At 38.9% G+C, this 17,834-nt stretch overlaps 1 protein-coding gene across 9 annotated transcripts in view; it reads left to right on the top strand.

Annotated features, from left to right (window-relative positions):
• The window catches only part of NUMB (NUMB endocytic adaptor protein), a 186,310-nt gene that overhangs the window by 157,659 nt on the left and 10,817 nt on the right, over positions 1-17,834 (top strand). For all 9 annotated transcript variants that reach the window (XM_003408749.4, XM_010588730.3, XM_003408748.4 and 6 more), the window contains one exon: positions 15,142-15,216. In XM_003408749.4, coding sequence (XP_003408797.1) covers positions 15,142-15,216 — 75 coding nt within the window. The remainder of the gene's footprint in view (positions 1-15,141; positions 15,217-17,834) is intronic.

The following is a 17,834-nucleotide window of genomic DNA, read 5'->3' as shown; positions in this document are numbered from 1 at the left end:
TGTCCCATAGGGTTTCCAAGGCTGTAACTCTTTAAAGAAGCAGAGTGACACATCTTTTTCCCATGGAGCAGCTGGTGGGTTGAAACTGTGACCTTTCGGTTAGCAGCCAAGCACTTACCCACTGTGCCACCAGGACTCCTTCATGAAAAGCCAGTGGTTCTCAAACCTGACCTAGGAAAATACTTAGATGATTTGATCAACATTGCTTTAGACATCCAGAAAGAAAGGTTTTTTAATTCCATATGTCACAAAAACATTACACAAAAAGCATGTATAGGTAGTGGTGGTGGACTTTTGTCTCTACCAATCCAGAGGATAAATGCTATAGCAAGAATTAAATTATGTACTAGTTCCCTAGTCAGAAGATTAACAGTTGGATTTTTTTCTTTGAACAGGTATCATATATCACAAACCGTCAAAGCAGAAATTTTTCATTCATTCAATAAGTCAGTGTCTAGAACATGCTACAGGCTGTGCTAGGCTATACAGATACAAAGATGAACAGGTCACTCTACATTGTTTAGCCCATTTACAGTCACATTTTTAGACACCTGTTTCATGTTGCCCCCTTTTTCCTTAAGCTTCTAGTATTTCTTGTTCTGCTCTCTCTCTCAGTTGATGACCTTGCTTCCTACTTCGCAAGAAAATAGAATCAATCAGAAGAACATTTTCACATATGCCATCTACCACATCTTACTAACCTGCTTGCATCTGTGCCCAAATACTTTGTTTTCCCTCCTGTTCAAGGGATGAACTATCGGCTCCTAGCTGAGGTCAGCCACTCCACTATATTCTTATTCCAGCAGTGCTATCCCCTCTCTCCTCCATAATCCATTTTTTTCTTTCTCTAGTTGGTCATTCCATTAGCATAAAAACAAATCATCTTAAAAAAAGAAAAGTTTATTTTTGGCATCTCCAGTTCCTGCCTGTCCTTTCTTCTCTTGAATCCATTCAGTTAAGCTTTCACCTCCATCGCTCCACCTAAACTGCTGTTGTCTTTTTAATTTTTATTGTGCTTTAAGTGAAAGTTTACAAATCAAGTCAGCCTCTCATACAGAAAACTTATATACACCTTCCTGTATACTCCTAGTTGCTCTTCCCTTAATGAGACAGCACAATTCTTCTCTCCACCCTGTATTTCCGTGTCCATTCAGCCAGCTTCTGTCTCCCTCAGCCTTCACATCTCCGCTCCAAACAGGAGCTGTCACTTCCTATCCATGAGCAAGGTATGTTTTTCCACTTATGTAGGTCTCTTTTGATTTCTTGCAGTAGTGCCTTACAGTTTTCTTTGTATAGGTCTTTTACGTCTCTAGTTTTGATTTATTCCTAAGTATTTTATCTTCTTAGAAAACCCATTCTTCTTAGAGGCTATTATAAATGGTAATGATTTGGTGATTTCCTCTTTGACGCTCTCTTTGTTGGTGTAGAGGAATCCAACTGATTTATGTATGCTTGTCTTGTGTCCTGATAATCTGTTAAACTCTTCTATTAGTTTCAGTAGTTTTCTTGAGGATTCTTTAGGTTTTTCTGTGTCTATCATGTCATCTGCAAACCAGAGATACTTTTACTTCTTCTTTGCCAATTTGGATGCCCTTTATTTCTTTAGCCTAATAGCTCTGGCTAGGACTTCCAGCACAATGTTGCATAAGAGTGGTGATACAGGGCATCCTTGTCTGGTTCCTTTTCTCAAGGGGAATGCTTTCAGGCTCTCTCCATTCAAGACTTATATTACTATTCTGATGGTCTTTATCACCTTACTCAACCTACTAACATTCAACACAGCTGAGCCTTCCTTCCCCTTGAAACACTGACCATTTGGACTTCAAGAATCATGCTCTTCCTAGTTTTCCCCTGTCTACTCCTTAGTCTGTGAACTCTTCTCTGCCAGCACCTGTCCTTGATTTCATCCAGTGTCATGACTTTAAATGCTATTTATATGCTGCTGATGATTTTGAAGGTTATATCTTCAGGTGTCTCCTCAACTCCATAGTGATATTTCTGTCTTAGAGACAGTATAGCATAATGATCAAGGACACAGACTCTGGAGCCAGATGGCTTGCATTTAATTGCGGTTCAACCACTTACTGGTTTTGTGACCTTGGGAAAGGTTCTTAACCATTCTGTGCCTCAGTTTCCCCACCTGTAAAAAGAGGATAATACTGATACATATTTCATGTGATTATTGTGAGATTAAATGAGTAAATATAAGCAAAATGCCTGCTGTAATAGTGTTAGGTATTATTATTGCCATCATTAAACATATCTACTTTGATGCCTAATAGGCATCTTACACTCTAACATGTCCCAAACCAAACCCTGACCATTCTTCCCAAAACTGCTTTCCCACTGGTCTGCCCCATCTCAACATATAGCAACTCTATCCTTCCCTGTGCTTTGGCCAAAATCCTGGATTTGAGCTTGACTCCTCTCTTTCTCTTACATCCTACGTCCAGCCCATCAGCAGTGTCTGCTCCAGCCTTCAAAAATCTCACCAGTTCTCATTACCTCTACTACTACAGCACTAGTCAAGCCAGCATCACCTCTCATCTGAATCATTCCAGTAGTGCCCTACTTCTTGTGCTCCACTGCTGTCTCCTACCATCTCTTCTTAAGATACCAGCCTGAGTAATTTTTTTTTAAGGTATCAGTCTAATCATATTGCTCCACTGCAGCAAATCCTCCAGTGGCTTCCTGGCTTAGAGTAAAAGCCTTTTATCCTTGTAAGCCATTGTACGCAAGTTCCCTCTGCCTCTCCTTTTACAATATTTCCTCCTACTCTCCCTGTTGCTCCCTGTTTCAGCCACACTAGCCTCCTTAGTGTCCCTTGAACCCTCCAGTATGCTTCCACCTCAGGGCCTTTGCACTTGCTGTAAACTCTAATCTGGAACACACTTCATCCAGATACATGCATGGCTCACTCTCTCATTTCTTTTAGTTCTTTATTCCAAAGTTCCATTCTTAATGAGGCCTTCCCTGATAACCCTATTTTAAATTTCAGACACCACCCCCACCATATACACAAGCTCCCTAATCCCTTTCCTGACTTCATTTTTCTATCATAGAGCTTGTCACCATTTGTCATACCATATATTTTACTTATTTATTTGTTCATCTCTTCTTCACTAAAACAGAAGTTCTCTGAAGACAGGGATCTTCACCTATTTTGTTCACTGCTGAGAGTTAGTGAATGAATAAATGAATGAAAGACAAATGCACTGCTCTCAAGTTTGCCCTATAGTGCAAGGAAACAGGTAAAGAAATGGTCACCAAGCTGCATAACAATAACAGGTGCTATTGGAGCAGAGAGGAAGAATGAATGTCAGAATGTGTGATGCAGGCTTCCAGGAAGAGATGACACCTAAGGCTAAGACTTAAAGAGAACCGTGAGTTTCAGTTAAACTAAGTTGGACGAAAAAGGCATTTCAGGTAGGAGGAACAGCACTAACTGGTACTAGGATGAGGGGGAACATGCTCCACACTCATTTGTTCCTTCACTAAAGCTAGGGAAGTGGAGAAGGAAAGAAATGCCAGTGAGACTCAAGTTTCAGGCATGGATGACCAAGGGGATGGTGAGAATCTTTCATAGAGCATGCTGAATTTAGTTTGGACAGGTTAAATTTGAGATGCCTGTGGTGTTTCCGTTTCAGCTATTATATACATTTGAAATATAAACTTAATACTAAAATGATCCCTGGCCCTTCTTCTCCTCCCCCACAATTGAACATGATTTGGCAAACTAAGAAGAGCTAAATTGCTCCCAGGAATCTCTCCCTTTAAGGGCCTTTCTCACTTAAGAAAGTACAGGAAATATTGCTTCTTAGTGTCCCAAATTAAGTTACTGCTCTTTTAATGAAGTAGCCTTTAGAGATAGCAGTGCCAGTCTCAAAACCTGTCCCAAAAAAAAACCAGTGCCGTCAAGTCGATTCTGACTCATAGTGACCCTATAAGACAGAGTAGAGCTGCCCCATAGAGTTTCCAGGGAGCACCTGGCGGATTTGAACTGCCGACCGTTTGGTTAGCAGCCATAGCACTTAACCGCTACGCCACCAGAGTTTCCGTCAAATCCTATAGAAGGTTGTATTTCTTTCCTTTCACTGCTTTGTCTTTTGAGAAATACTTACTGTATCATTGAATTATAAGACAAAATTTGCTTATTATACCATTCAGCTCAGACATTGAAATTTTCACAGTATCATCAAATTATAGACCATCACTTAGAAGGAAAGGGCTTATTTTGTATGTGTCCTTCTCACCCCTATTCTACAGATTAAAAAGTTAAGTCTAACTAAAGGTATTTCAAAGCATAGAAAATGATGGAATACTGCCTAACTCATTCTATGAAGCCAGCATATCCCTGATACCAAAACCAGGTAAAGACACCACAAAAAAAGAAAATTACAGACCTATATCCCTCATGAACATAGATGCAAAAATCCTCAACAAAATTCTAGCCAATAGAATTCAACAACATATCAAAAAAATAATCCACCACGACCAAGTGGGATTTATACCAGGTATGCAAGGTTGGTTCAATATTAGAAAAACCATTAATGTAATCCACCATATAAATAAAACAAAAGACAAAAACCACATGATCTTATCAATTGATGCAGAAAAGGCATTTGACAAAGTCCAACACCCATTCATGATAAAAACTCTCAGCAAAATAGGAATTGAAGGAAAATTCCTCAACATAATAAAGGGCATCTATACAAAGCTACAAAGCCAACAGCCAACATCATTCTAAATGGAGAGAACCGGAAAGCATTTCCCTTGAGAACGGGAACCAGACAAGGATGCCCTTTATCACCGCTCTTATTCAACATTGTGCTAGAGGTCCTAGCCAGAGCAATTAGGCTAGACAAAGAAATAAAGGGCATCCGGATTGGCAAGGAAGAAGTAAAATTATCTCTCTTTGCAGATGACATCTTATACACGGAAAACCCAAAGGAATCCTCCAGAAAACTACTGAAACTAATAGATGAGTTTGGCAGAGTCTCAGGTTATGAGATAAACATACAAAAATCACTTGGATTCCTCTATGTCAACAAAAAGAACATCGAAGAGGAAATCACCAAATCAATACCATTCACAGTAGCCCCCAAGAAGATAAAATACTTAGGAATAAATCTTACCAAAGATGTAAAAGACCTATACAAAGAAAACTACAAAGTACTAGTGCAAGAAACTAAAACGGACCTACATAAGAAGAAAAACATACCTTGCTCATGGATAGGAAGACGTAACATAGTAAAAATGTCTATTCTACCAAAAGCCATCTATACATACAATGCACTTCCGATCCAAATTCCAATGACATTTTTTAATGTGATGGAGAAGCAAATCACCAACTTCATATGGAAGGGAAAGAAGCCCTGGATAAGTAAATCATTACTGAAAAAGAAGAAGAAAGTAGGAGGCCTCACTCTACCTGATTTTAGAACATATTATACAACCACAGTAGTCAAAACAGCCTGGTATTGGTACAACAACAGGCACATAGACCAATGGAACAGAATTGAGAACCCAGATATAAATCCATCCACATATGAGCAGCTGATATTTGACAAAGGCCCAGTGTCAGTTAATTGGGGAAAAGATAGTCTTTTTAACAAATGGTGCTGGCATAACTGGATATCCATTTGCAAAAAAACGAAACAGGACCCATACCTCACACCATGCACAAAAACTACAAGTGGACCAAAGACCTAAACATAAAGACTAAAACGATAAAGACCATGGAAGAAAAAATAGGGACAACATTTAGGAGCCCTAATACAAGGCATAAACAGAATACAAAACATTACTAAAAATGACGACGAGAAACCAGATAACTGGGGGCTCCTAAAAATCAAACACCTATGCTCATCTAAAGACTTCATCAAAAGAGTAAAAAGACCACCTACAGATTGGGAAAAAATTTTCAGCTATGACATCTCCGACCAGCGACTGATCTCTAAAATCTATATGATTCTGTTAAAACTCAACCACAAAAAGACAAACAACCCAATTAAAAATTGGGCAAAGGATATGAACATGCACTTCACTAAAGAAGATATTCAGGTGGCTAACAGATACATGAGAAAATGCTCTCGATCATTAGCCATTAAAAAAAAAAAAAGCCATTAGAGAAATGCAAATTAAAACTACGATGAGATTCCATTTCCAACAAGGCTGGCATTAATCCAAAAAACACAAAATAATAAATGTTGGAGAGGCTGTGGAGAAATTGGAACTCTTATACACTGCTGCTGGGAATGTAAAATGGTCCAACCACTTTGGAAATCTATCTGGCGTTTCCTTAAAAAGTTAGAAATAGAACTACCATTCAACCCAGAAATCCCACTCCTCGGAATATATCCTGGAGAAATAAGAGCCTTTACACGAACGGATATATGCACACCCATGTTTATTGCAGCAGTGTTTAAGATAGCAAAAAGCTGGAAGCAACCAAGGTGTCCATCAACGGATGAATGGATAAATAAATTGTGGTATATTCACACAATGGAATACTACGCATCGATAAAGAACAGTGAGGAATCTGTGAAACATTTCATAACATGGAGGAACCTGGAAGGCATTATGCTGAGTGAAATTAGTTGCAAAAGGACAAATATTGTATAAGACCACTATTATAAGATCTTGAGAAATAGTATAAACTGAGAAGAACACATTCTTTTGTGGTTACGAGAGGGGGGAGGGAGGGAGGGTGGGAGAGGGTTATTTACTGATTAGATAGTAGATAAGAACTACTTTAGGTGAAGGGAAGGGCAATACTCAATACAGGGAAGGTCAGCTCAACTGGACTGGACCAAAAGCAAAGAAGTTTCCTGAATAAACTGAATGTTTCGAAGGTCAGCGGAGCAAGGGCGGGGTTTTGGGGACTATGGCTTCAGGGGACATCTAAGTCAATTGGCAAAATAAATTCTATTAAGAAAACATTCTGCATCCCACTTTGAAGTGTGGCGTCTTAAATGCTAACAAGCGGCCATCTAAGATGCATCAATTGGTCTCAACCCACCTGGAGCAAAGGAGAATGAGGAACACCAAGGTCACAAGGTAATTATGAGCCCAAGAGACAGAAAGGACCAAATGAACTAGAGACTACATCATCTTGAGACCAGAAGAACTAGATGGTGCCTGGCCACAACCAGTGACTGCCCTGACAGGGAGCACAACAGAGAACCCCTGAGGGAGTGGGAGAACAGTGGGATGCAGACCCCAAATTCTCATAAAAAGACCAGACTTAATGGTCTGACTGAGACTAGAAGAATCCTGGCAGTCATGGTCCCCAGACCTTCTTTTGGCCCAGGACAGGAACCATTCCTGAAGACAGCTCATCAGACATGGAATGGACTGGACAATGGGTTGGAGAGAGATGCTGATGAGGAGTGAGCTACTTGTATCAGGTGGACACTTGAGACTGTGTTGGCATCTCCTGTCTGGAGGGGAGATGGGAGGGTAGAGAGGGTTAGAAACTGGCAAAATGGTCACGAAAGGAGAGACTGGAAGGAGGGAGCAGGCTGACTCATTAGGGGGAGAGTAAATGGGAGTATGTAGTAAGGTGTATATAAGTTTATATGTGAGAGACTGACTTGATTTGTAAACTTTCACTTAAAGCACAATAGAAATTATTTTAGAAAGAAAAAGTCTACTGTCCAAGGAAGTCTCTTGTTAATTTATTGCAAGACACACAATATCATGGTTGCTAGTTAATTATTCTGCAGTGACTGAGTTATCTGTGTGTGTAGATGTGACGGAAAGACTGACCAGTGATTCTTAACACATTGGGTGCCCTTGAAGAACTCTGGTTTGTAGCTGAAAGAACTTTGCACAATAGAATTGCAAATCACCGTTGCTCCGATAGGGTGACTTTCCCTGCCCCTCCCTGCCCAAATTCACCTGTTCGCTGCTGTTGCTTAACATTTTGTAGCCAAATTATGCTTCCATTTCTCGGCTTCTGCTTGCATTAAAACATCTGCTTAACCTTTTCTGTTCTTACCTATCCAGTGCCTTGCAGATTTGTGTCACCTCAAAATATCACTCTTGTTTATATTGGTTAATTGCATGCTGAGCAGCCCTGGTGGCACAGATGGTTAAGTGCTCAGCTGCTAACTGAAAGCTTGGTGGTTTTGAATCCACCCAGCGGCTCCATGGGAGAAAGACCCGATGATCTCTTTTCTCTAAAAATTACAGCCAAATCACAATAGAAGGTCCCAGTTAGAATGGGTAAAAAATGTAGAACAAAATTCTAATTTAAAAAAAAAAACCCAGATCTACTCATCCGAAGGAGACGGAAGGAACCCCTGAGACTGCTGTCCTAAGGCAACCATGTAACTTGGAAGACATTCCTGGGAGCCGCCTCTCAGCTGGATAGTAGACCAGGCTATGAAATAAACCGTAACACCTGGGAAGAATATGCTCCTTAAAAAAATCAACTAAATGAGACCAAAAGGGCAACATATGCCCAAAATCAAAGATGAGAAGGCAGGGAGGGACAAGAAGATCAGACTAATGGAAATGGGGAACCCAGAGAGGAAATGGGGAGAGTGCTGACACATTGTGGAAGTTGCAACCAGTGTCACAGAGCCAGTTGTGTAAGAATCATTGACTGGAAAACTAATTTGCTATGTAAAGTTTCACCTTAAGTACAATAAAATGTTTTTTAAAAATAGTTACAACCAGGAAAACTCTATGAATCAGTTCTACTCTGTAATACATGGGTAGCTATGAGTTGAAATCAGCTTGATGGCACACAACTACAACAACAATTGCATGCTGTTATCTCATTGGTGATCTTGGAAATTACAGAATTTTTGAGTTGGACAATACCTGAGATCTGTTCCTCAGTTTAAAATAATAGATTATAAATACATTTGTCAAAAAAAAAAAAAAAAAAGATTTCAGAGACACAGTACCAAACAGATCTAGTATTTCAATATAATGAATTGTCTTTCCAAAAATATTTAATTAATCACTTTCCAAGGACTATGATCATTTATATCAGAGATCAGCAAACTATGGTCCACAGGTCAAATTCAGCCCACCACCTGCTTTTATAAATAAGGCTTTATTGAAACAAGGCCACACCCATTTGTTTAACTGTTGTCTTATGGCTGCTTTTGTGCCATAGCAACAGAGTTGACTAGCTGCAACAGAGACCCATTTGGCTCCCAAAAGCTAAAATATTTTATGCCTGGTCCTTAATAGATTTCAATTGAAATCTGCCAATCTCAGATTTCAATTGTTTACCATGAAGCCTCATTTCTCCAACTGGAAATATGAAATAACTTCCCCAGGGTAACACCAATATGTAAAAGCAAGGAGCAACTGTGAGGATATTTCAGCCTACCAAGAATATCACTAACTTGTTATCTTCATTCTTTTTTCATTTATAAAAAGTGGTTTATACTAAAATAACCACACCCTGGAGATAGGTAGGTAGGTGACATTTCTTTATTGTAATTGGTTATTTCAATTGGTCAAAGTGATCGACTGCTAACTGAAAGGTCGTTGGTTTAAAACCACCACTGGCTCCGTGGCAAAAAGATGTGACAGTCTTCTTCTGTAGAGGTTTATAGCTTTGGAAACTCTGTGGGGTCACTACAAGTTGGAATCAACTCAATGGCACTGGTTTTGGTTTGGTTTTTGGTGGTTAGGTTTTAGATTTAGAAGTTATCTTACACTGTACCGAGCTTGTTTAAGTTAATGTTTCTGTGTTGTTTTTGTAACCATTTTGTGTTCTTCACTTTTTTTTCATGTTAAGATTACCTATGTGCTTCTCTTATTTGCAGTGTAAGTTTCCTGATTCAGTAATTTGTAATAGATCCACCACTAATGTCAGAGCCTGTTTAGTTGCTGTATTGTTTTACATCTACTCATAATCAGAGGTATTTAATGGAGATGCTAATTTTAGAATTCTAAACTGGATATTTAGTCCCTGAGCCATGCAAACAGCATAATTAGTAGTGGAAATGTTTCCGGTTCTAACCCACCTAGAGAGGTGCCTCGGAAGATAGGCCTGGCAGTCTGCTTCCAAAAGGTCACAGCCTTTAAAACACTGTGGAGCAGTTCTGCTCTACACACATGGGTCACCATAAGTTGGAATCCATTTGATGGCAACTAACAACAGAAACAAGCTGGATATTTACAAAGTATAGTTGTTACCTGAAAGTTATAACATGCAGTCCTTCTACTCAGATTTCACCAGTTTAAATTCTGAGTCGCTGAAGTTCTGTCCATATTAGACCCCACTTTTCTTTCTTTGAATGAGCCCCAGTGGCACAGTGGTTGAAGCACTCAGCTAAGAACCTAAAGGTCAGCAGCTCAAACACATCAACCACTCCATGGAGAAAGATGTGGCAGTCTGCTGCCATAAAGATTTATAGCCTTGGAAGCCCAATGGGGCAGTTCTGCTCTATACTAATAGGGTCACTATGAGTCGGAATCGACTTGACGCCAATGGATTTGGTTTGAGTTTTCTTTCTTTATACAATGAGCAATTTTCTCTTTATGGTGAAACTGTTTTCATGGCACTGACATTAGTCAGTGTGAATTGTACCTGTAACCTTGAAAGTATTATTAAAATAGAAAGTGTTAGAACAGTGGTAATGAAGTAATTCTTAATGGCTTATATCCACATTACCTACTACTACCACATTTTTATTAATGTCTGAAGTATTATGTAGTCTTTAAGTAAAAAGAAGAAAGAAAGAAGGGTGCATATGCCACTAAGAAGGAGCCCTGGTGGTGCAGTGGTTAAAGCATAGATTGCTAACCCAACCAAAAGGTCGGTGGTTTGATCTTACTAGCTGCTCCGTGGAAGAAAGATGTGGCAGTCTGCTTCCACAAAGATTACAGCCTTGACCCTGGACACCCTTATATAGCTCAGTAATGAAGTCACTCCTGAGGTTCACCCTTCAGCCAAAAATGAGACAGGCCCATAAGCCAGAACGAGACTTAATGGGCACACCAGCCCGGGGGCAAGAACGAGAAGGCAGGAGGGGACAGAAAAGCTGGTAATGGGAAACCCAAGGCCAGGAAGGGGGGAGAGCATTGACATGTCCTAGGGTTGGCAACCAGTGTCACAGTATGTATTAATTATTTAATGAGAAACTAGCTTGCTCTGTAAACCTTTATCTAAAGTACAATTTTAAAAAATAAAAAGATTGCACCCTTAGAAACCCTATGGGGGAGTTCTACCCTGTCCTGCAGGGTCACTATGAGCTAGAATCCACTTGATGGCAACTGGTTTGGCTTTTGGTTTTATGCCACTAAGATGTATATAAATTCTATATTCTATGCTTACTCTGGGTTATCTTTTTCTCCAGTCTTTGGTTAGCTAACTCTGATCTGCTCTAGAGTACTGGTTTAAATAAATATTTTAGAGAAAAGTAAAAACTTTTATCTTCTCATATTGTGGGGAATGAAACCAAGGTCATGAAGTACTTTATAAACAAACTATCGAATGGGAAACTAATTTGTTCTGTAAATTAGTTTTATGTAAAGCATCGTTATAATAATAAAAACCTTTTTATCGTCTCTTTATGACTTTTAACATCTTTTCTAAACAGTGCTCAGAAATCTTAGTTTATATGATCAAAAGTTAAGATTCTGGAGTTACATATAGTACAGAAGCATTGCAAAGAATTTGTAGGAGAAAGCCTGAGCTTAGTTGCAGGTATAGGCATTATTGAGTGTTAATATCTCAGTATCTGAATGACTTAACTGTAATGTGGCAAACGATAGTGATGTTACAAGAATCGCACCCAAATGTATGAACAGATGCAAGAAGAATTCATATTATATGTTTTCTAGAGAGATCATAGACCATGAAATACAACAAATAGAATGCCTCACTGATAAGATCAGAACAACACCATAAAAATTACTGTAAAAGCATACTTGAAAAGTACGGATATTTCCATAGCAATATAACCGGGCCAAGAAAATAGTATATTATTTCTCTGAATGTTCTAAGGAGATTAACTGGAAAACAATCCTATTCTAAAATAACTTTATTTTTTCTAACTTCAAACCCACAACCTTTAAGTCGTCCTATCTGTTGTCTCTCTTCTTGCATCCAGGTGCTGAACACTGCAGGCTGCAGTTAAACAAGTGAGCGGACTGGTGATAGCAAATTTAAATTTCTTACATGAGATTTTCAGGGACTTTCGGCAGTCCTTTGTATCATTGGGCAGCTCTCTCTCCCATTTCCTACAGCAGAAATTTAGCAAATTTGTTCTTCCAACAAACGTTACTTGAACTCCTACTCTGTGCCGGACATTGATCTAAGCTCCAGGGATACAGCAGTGAATAATATAGGTGGAAAAAACCCTGTCCTCATGGAACTTACCTTCTAGCAAAATACTAAATGCTATGTAAGTGTAGGTTAAATAAGGGCAGTTAGTGTAGTTGGTGGGGTGACTACATGTCCCAGTTTGCTAGAACAGCCCCAGCGTGACACCAGCAGGTACTGTCATCTTCACAGAGAAATTTGTGGTTCTCAGGAGTTAACCTCAACTTGCCATTCCCTCCTTTACAAATCTGTCTTCATTTCTTCTCAGCCTCAAATTCATTCCTCCATTTCAGAAGAAGGGACATCTCTCCTGTCTAAAACTTGTGTTCTAGCCTGTCTCCTGGAGAACTTTGTCTCTAAAGTACTGTAGCTTCAGATGGATATATCCAATTGCTTTTTGAACATCTCCACCTGGATGTTGCATAGACATCTCAAACTTTGCTTATTTTTTTTACCACTACCAACCTCTCTGACCAGGAACACAATAGAAGGTCCCAGTTAGGAAGGGTGAAAAATGCAGAACAAAATTCAAATTCATAAAAAAACATCAGACTTACTGGTCTGATAGAGACTGGAGGAACCCCCAAGATGATTGCCCTAAGACACCCTTCAAATTTGGAACTGAAGCCACCACCGGAGGCCGCCTTACAGCCAAATGATAGACTGACCTATAAAATAAACGGTAACACCCATAAGGAATGTGCTCCATAGAACAATCAACTATATGAGACCAAAAGGGCAACATTTGCCCAAAAGCACAGGTGCGAAGGCAGGGAGGGGCAGGGGAACAGGACAAAACAGGGAACCCAGGGTGGAAATGGGGAGAGTGCTGACACATTGCAGGGGTTGCAACCAATGTCATGAAACAATTTGTGTATGATTATTGAATGGAAGACTAATTTGCTGGGTAAACGTTGAGCTGAAGTGCAAAAAAAAAAAAATTTCAAGCTGAAATCCTGTTCTTCCCCTCTCAAACTTGTGCTTGTACTTCCTCTGTTCCCGATCTTAGTTGGTGGTGCCTTCTTTACCCAGTTACCCAAGCTGGGCACCAGAGAGGAGTCTTCAACTCCTCCCTTACACTTACACTTAAAACCTTCTCATCTCTACCCCTATCTCTTAGCATTTCACTTAGCGTAAGTGAAATCTTAGCCAAGGGAGCTCAACCTTCATTTTGTCTCACCTACAATCTCATGATCATCCTGCCTCTTGTCAGCTTCTTTCTAGCCCATCTGCTGTGCTGCCAATGTAATATCTTAAAAATGCAAATCTTTTTAATTCCTTCAGTAGCTCTTAATTGCTCAAAGAATTAAGATTATATTCCTTAGCAGACATACAGGTGTTCCATGAAGAGTTCTTTCATACTCTGTCTCCCACTGTATTTTGCATACTCATCCTACTCTCAAGCCATACTGAAATATTTATAGGGCCCTACATTTGCCATGTTGTTTGCTCCTTGTCCTATACCACTGTTTTCTTCTGCCTGGCATGTCTACAAGCTTTATTGCTTCACTGCCTCCCTATCCCCACCTAGGGCAGCTAGAATTATTATTTCAGGACCCAATTTGATCTCCTTTGTATATAACCTTCCCTGATTTCACAAATAGATTTGACCATGCCTACTTTCTGACATTGTGCTTTGTTTTCAGGTTTATTATAGCACTTATTACTGTATTTCTTTTTTATCTGGGTGTTACCTTTTAGTGGACTGAGCTCTTCAAGTAGTTCCACTGTATAGCATATTATAGGCACTCCTCAAATGTGTGGTGGGGTTTGAGATGAGGAGCTCGGGGTAGATCACAACAGTTGGTTTAAATACGGCTGTGCCTCTCACGTCGAGGATTGCTGAGCTTGGAGACATATAGATGAGAATGGTAGACAGTTCTGCTCTCCTTTCTTGTCCCTTCTAGAAGCTGTTGCCCTCAGCCTTTAGTACCAGATTCTTTTTGATCTGTACTTCTTATGATATTCTAATACCTATTCTTAGCTTTTGTTTTCCCTTTATTTCATTTGTATTGTCAGAGCAATTAAGAAAAGAAGCCTTTAAATTACTGTTAAAAACTCCTACTGCTATTTTCACTCCAACACAGGAGAAATCATACACTAGACTGTTTTCACTTGACTCCTATGTGCCAAAAGAAGTCTTTCCTCACCTAGTGAAAAGAAAAGTCATGGTATGATAAAGATATTTTTTTCAACAGTTGTTTAGTCTTCGTAGGTCCCCAAATTGTCTCCACATATTTAGTGCCAAATTAAAAGCCAGACCAGTTCTTTGTTAATCTTGAGAAAAGAAATAATGGTTTTTAAAGATTGTTAATGGAATAATGAAGACTCCTTGGGCTTTTAACATGAAAACTTCAGGTGACCAAAGGTCCATTTACACACATTAGGGTCAGAGGATAGTGGAATGATCAACACCTCAATTTAGCCTTATGCATTATTTCCCGCTCCAAATATGCTGGTAGAAGCTACTTGTGGTGTAACTCCTTATGTATATAATATTTATCTGACTCTTGATTTTCTTAATGGGTAAAGAATCTAGTTATGAATTCTTTGCCCTTTGCGGAATGTGGTATCTTGGTCTTGATTCCATCTGTCCCATCCCTTTTACTTAATTTTATCTTGTTTTGCATTGTGTTTCTAAAATAATGGCTTTGGCTTGTTTTTCCCTGAATGTTTCTGCAGTTTGGTTTGAGTATCTGGCTTTGGGCACCCCTCCTGAACTTGGACTTCATCTGTACTTGTGACTTTTGGAAGGCAGAATTCAATGTCCTCTATGGGAGATGACTTTTTTTTTTTAATATGTGTATGTGTCCCCCCACCCCTTTTTTTGTTTCTCTTAAAAGACTGGAAAGAAAGCCGTTAAAGCAGTCCTGTGGGTGTCAGCCGATGGACTCAGAGTTGTGGATGAAAAAACTAAGGTAAGATTTTTAGAAGCTTAAATGTGTCTGCATAGATTTTTTTATCCCATGATCAAATATAATGGCCTTAAACTATTGTCACTCTACATCCTTCCAATTTGTCCAAAGTACAATCTTCTGAGAGACTATTTAACATTCAGGAAAGCAAACTAGTTACTCATTTACCTTATGAAAAATAGGAGAGAATTTTCTTAGCAATTTGTTCTACATGAAACAGCATGTTTCATGTAATAAGCATTGTCATTTAATGTTAAGATCTGAGTTCTATATTTGTTTTTACATATTTAAGAAAAATTTTTGCCCCCACAAATTTGATGCAACAGATGATTGCCCACTTCTGAAATTTTTTCTTGTTCCTTAATAAAGCACTGTATTTTAGAAAGTAGTATTTGAACTAATTAACCTACTGTTTAACTGAAAACCACTCTTTAAGTCAAAATTTAAGGACTGGTAAATGGCTCATTTAATTAACATTTACGTAGAGTCCATACAACATCTCTCAAATTATAGGTAACATTTTTCATTGGAGAGAAAGTGACCCTGAATGCCCAAATAAGGATAAAGACACAGAGAAAGCATAAGGTGTTTGTTGTTGTTAGGTGTTGTGGAGTCGATCTTGACTCATAATGACCCCGTGTAGGTAAGTGCATTTAATCGTTAATTTAAATTTTCCAGAAGACCTAATGTCAGGAAAAAATTTTAACAAGAAAGTGATGTTTCAAAAAAAAACTTCAAAAAAAAATTTCCAGATGTCATTGGAAGGCGTGAAAAGTCTGGCAGATAAAGAGCAGCTTTGATGGGTAACTTGCCCGATAAATTTGAAGTGATTTAATATAGCTGGATTTTAGTCCTTTTGACCTTCCATCTAAAGTTTCTGTTTTTTCAAGTTCAAGAGAAGCAGTTGTCTGAAATGTAAGTTACAATCATCTTAATTAGCTTCTTTTTAAGAAAATATATTTTTTATTACTATTTTGAATGAAATTTGTTTTCCTCGGAGGCTGTGTATTTGTTTTGTACAATAATTGGAAAGTGATATTGCCCCCTGGTGGCTACTTTAATAGCACTGGCATTCATTAGTTTAGTCCTTTCCACATTGAATGATAATAGTAATTGATGGCTTGTCATCCTTGGACCTATATTCCCACCTTTATATTTAGCTAGAAGCAGGAACTAACAAAATAAGGTAAGATCATTGTCGTGAGACCATGCCATGATCTTCTGTACAAATTTACTATGGAACAGAAGCCAAAATTTGAGTACCTTACCCCACGAACAGGAAGCTCTGTCAGATTGTTTGCTATCCCATCTCCATACCTGTTATGGGTTGAATTGTATCCCCCAAAAATACATATTGGAATCCTAATATGTGTTGTGGATGTAATCCCATTTGGGAATAGGTTTTTCTTTGTTATATTAATGAGGTCATATCCGTATAGGGTATGTCTCAAACCTAATCACTTTGAGGTATAAAAACAGATGAGGCACAGAGACAAACAAGCACAAATAGAGAAAAAAATAGGTGTCATATGGAAAACCAGGGAATTGCTGAGATTACAGAAGCTGATGGATATTTCCCCGGCGCCTTCCCCTAGAACCAGTGCCCTGAGTTTGGTCGTCTAGCCTCCTGAACTGTGAGAAAATAAATTTCTGTTGGTTCTTTAAATCTACCAACTTGTGATGTTGGTTACAGCAGCACTAAGAAACTAAGACACCCTGGTTCTGATAGCATTCTTCCTTAAAAGTATGGTAGCTCTTGGATAGTTTCTCGGAAAAACGGATAAATTAATTGAAAGAATGGAAAATGTGATTGAAGTGATCATAAAATTAAATTTATATTAATAAGAAGAAAAAAAGGAAAATAGTTTTCTTTTTTAATTTCACTTTCAGTAATGATTGAGTAAATTCCGATTGGGCCAACCCTTCTGCAAACAGCTACAAACTCAGGACAAAACAAAACAATTATCTGAAGACACTGGAGAATAGCCCAAAGCAGACAGATTCTAGTGGGAAGTCAACACTTGGTAGAAGGAAGTGACGCTGGGCAGTTTTCCCATTTCACAACTTTTAGCCTGAAGGCAGAGTCCCTGAACGTCACAAATGGTTAAGCACTCAGCTACTACTGACGATAACAGCCTAAGGACATGCTGTACTGTACAAAAATCAAACCTGTGGCTTTTGAGTCAGTTCAGACTCCTGGGGACCCCACGCGTCAGAGTAGAACTGCTCCGTAAGGTTTTCTTGGCTGCGATCTTTATGGAGGTAGATTGTCAGGTCTTGGTGGGTTCAAACCACCAGCCTTTGGGTTAGCAGCTAATCACAAGCCGCTTGGACCGCCATATGGGAGACTCTGGTTTCACAGAATCCCGGAATACCATGACCTACTCAAAAGGGGCCTTAAGGTAATGCTTTTGGTTTGACTGTTTTAGCACTTTTAGCCATACCTCAGCATATAGAGATTCTGGGTCATGGAAAGATTACATGAAGAGCCTTAGAGCCTTAAGATTTTTAAAAACATTTCATGGAAACTATACCATTCAGCCAAGTATATAAAAAGAAAATCAGACTCAAAATGAAAGTTAATAAAATATATAGAACAGTCCTGGGAATGGTATCATTAG

The sequence above is a fragment of the Loxodonta africana genome, chromosome 10 (assembly GCF_030014295.1).
Source record: "Loxodonta africana isolate mLoxAfr1 chromosome 10, mLoxAfr1.hap2, whole genome shotgun sequence".
NCBI lineage: Eukaryota > Metazoa > Chordata > Mammalia > Proboscidea > Elephantidae > Loxodonta > Loxodonta africana.
Note: the sequence above shows the minus strand (reverse complement) of the source record. Positions and strands in the feature narration are given on the sequence as shown.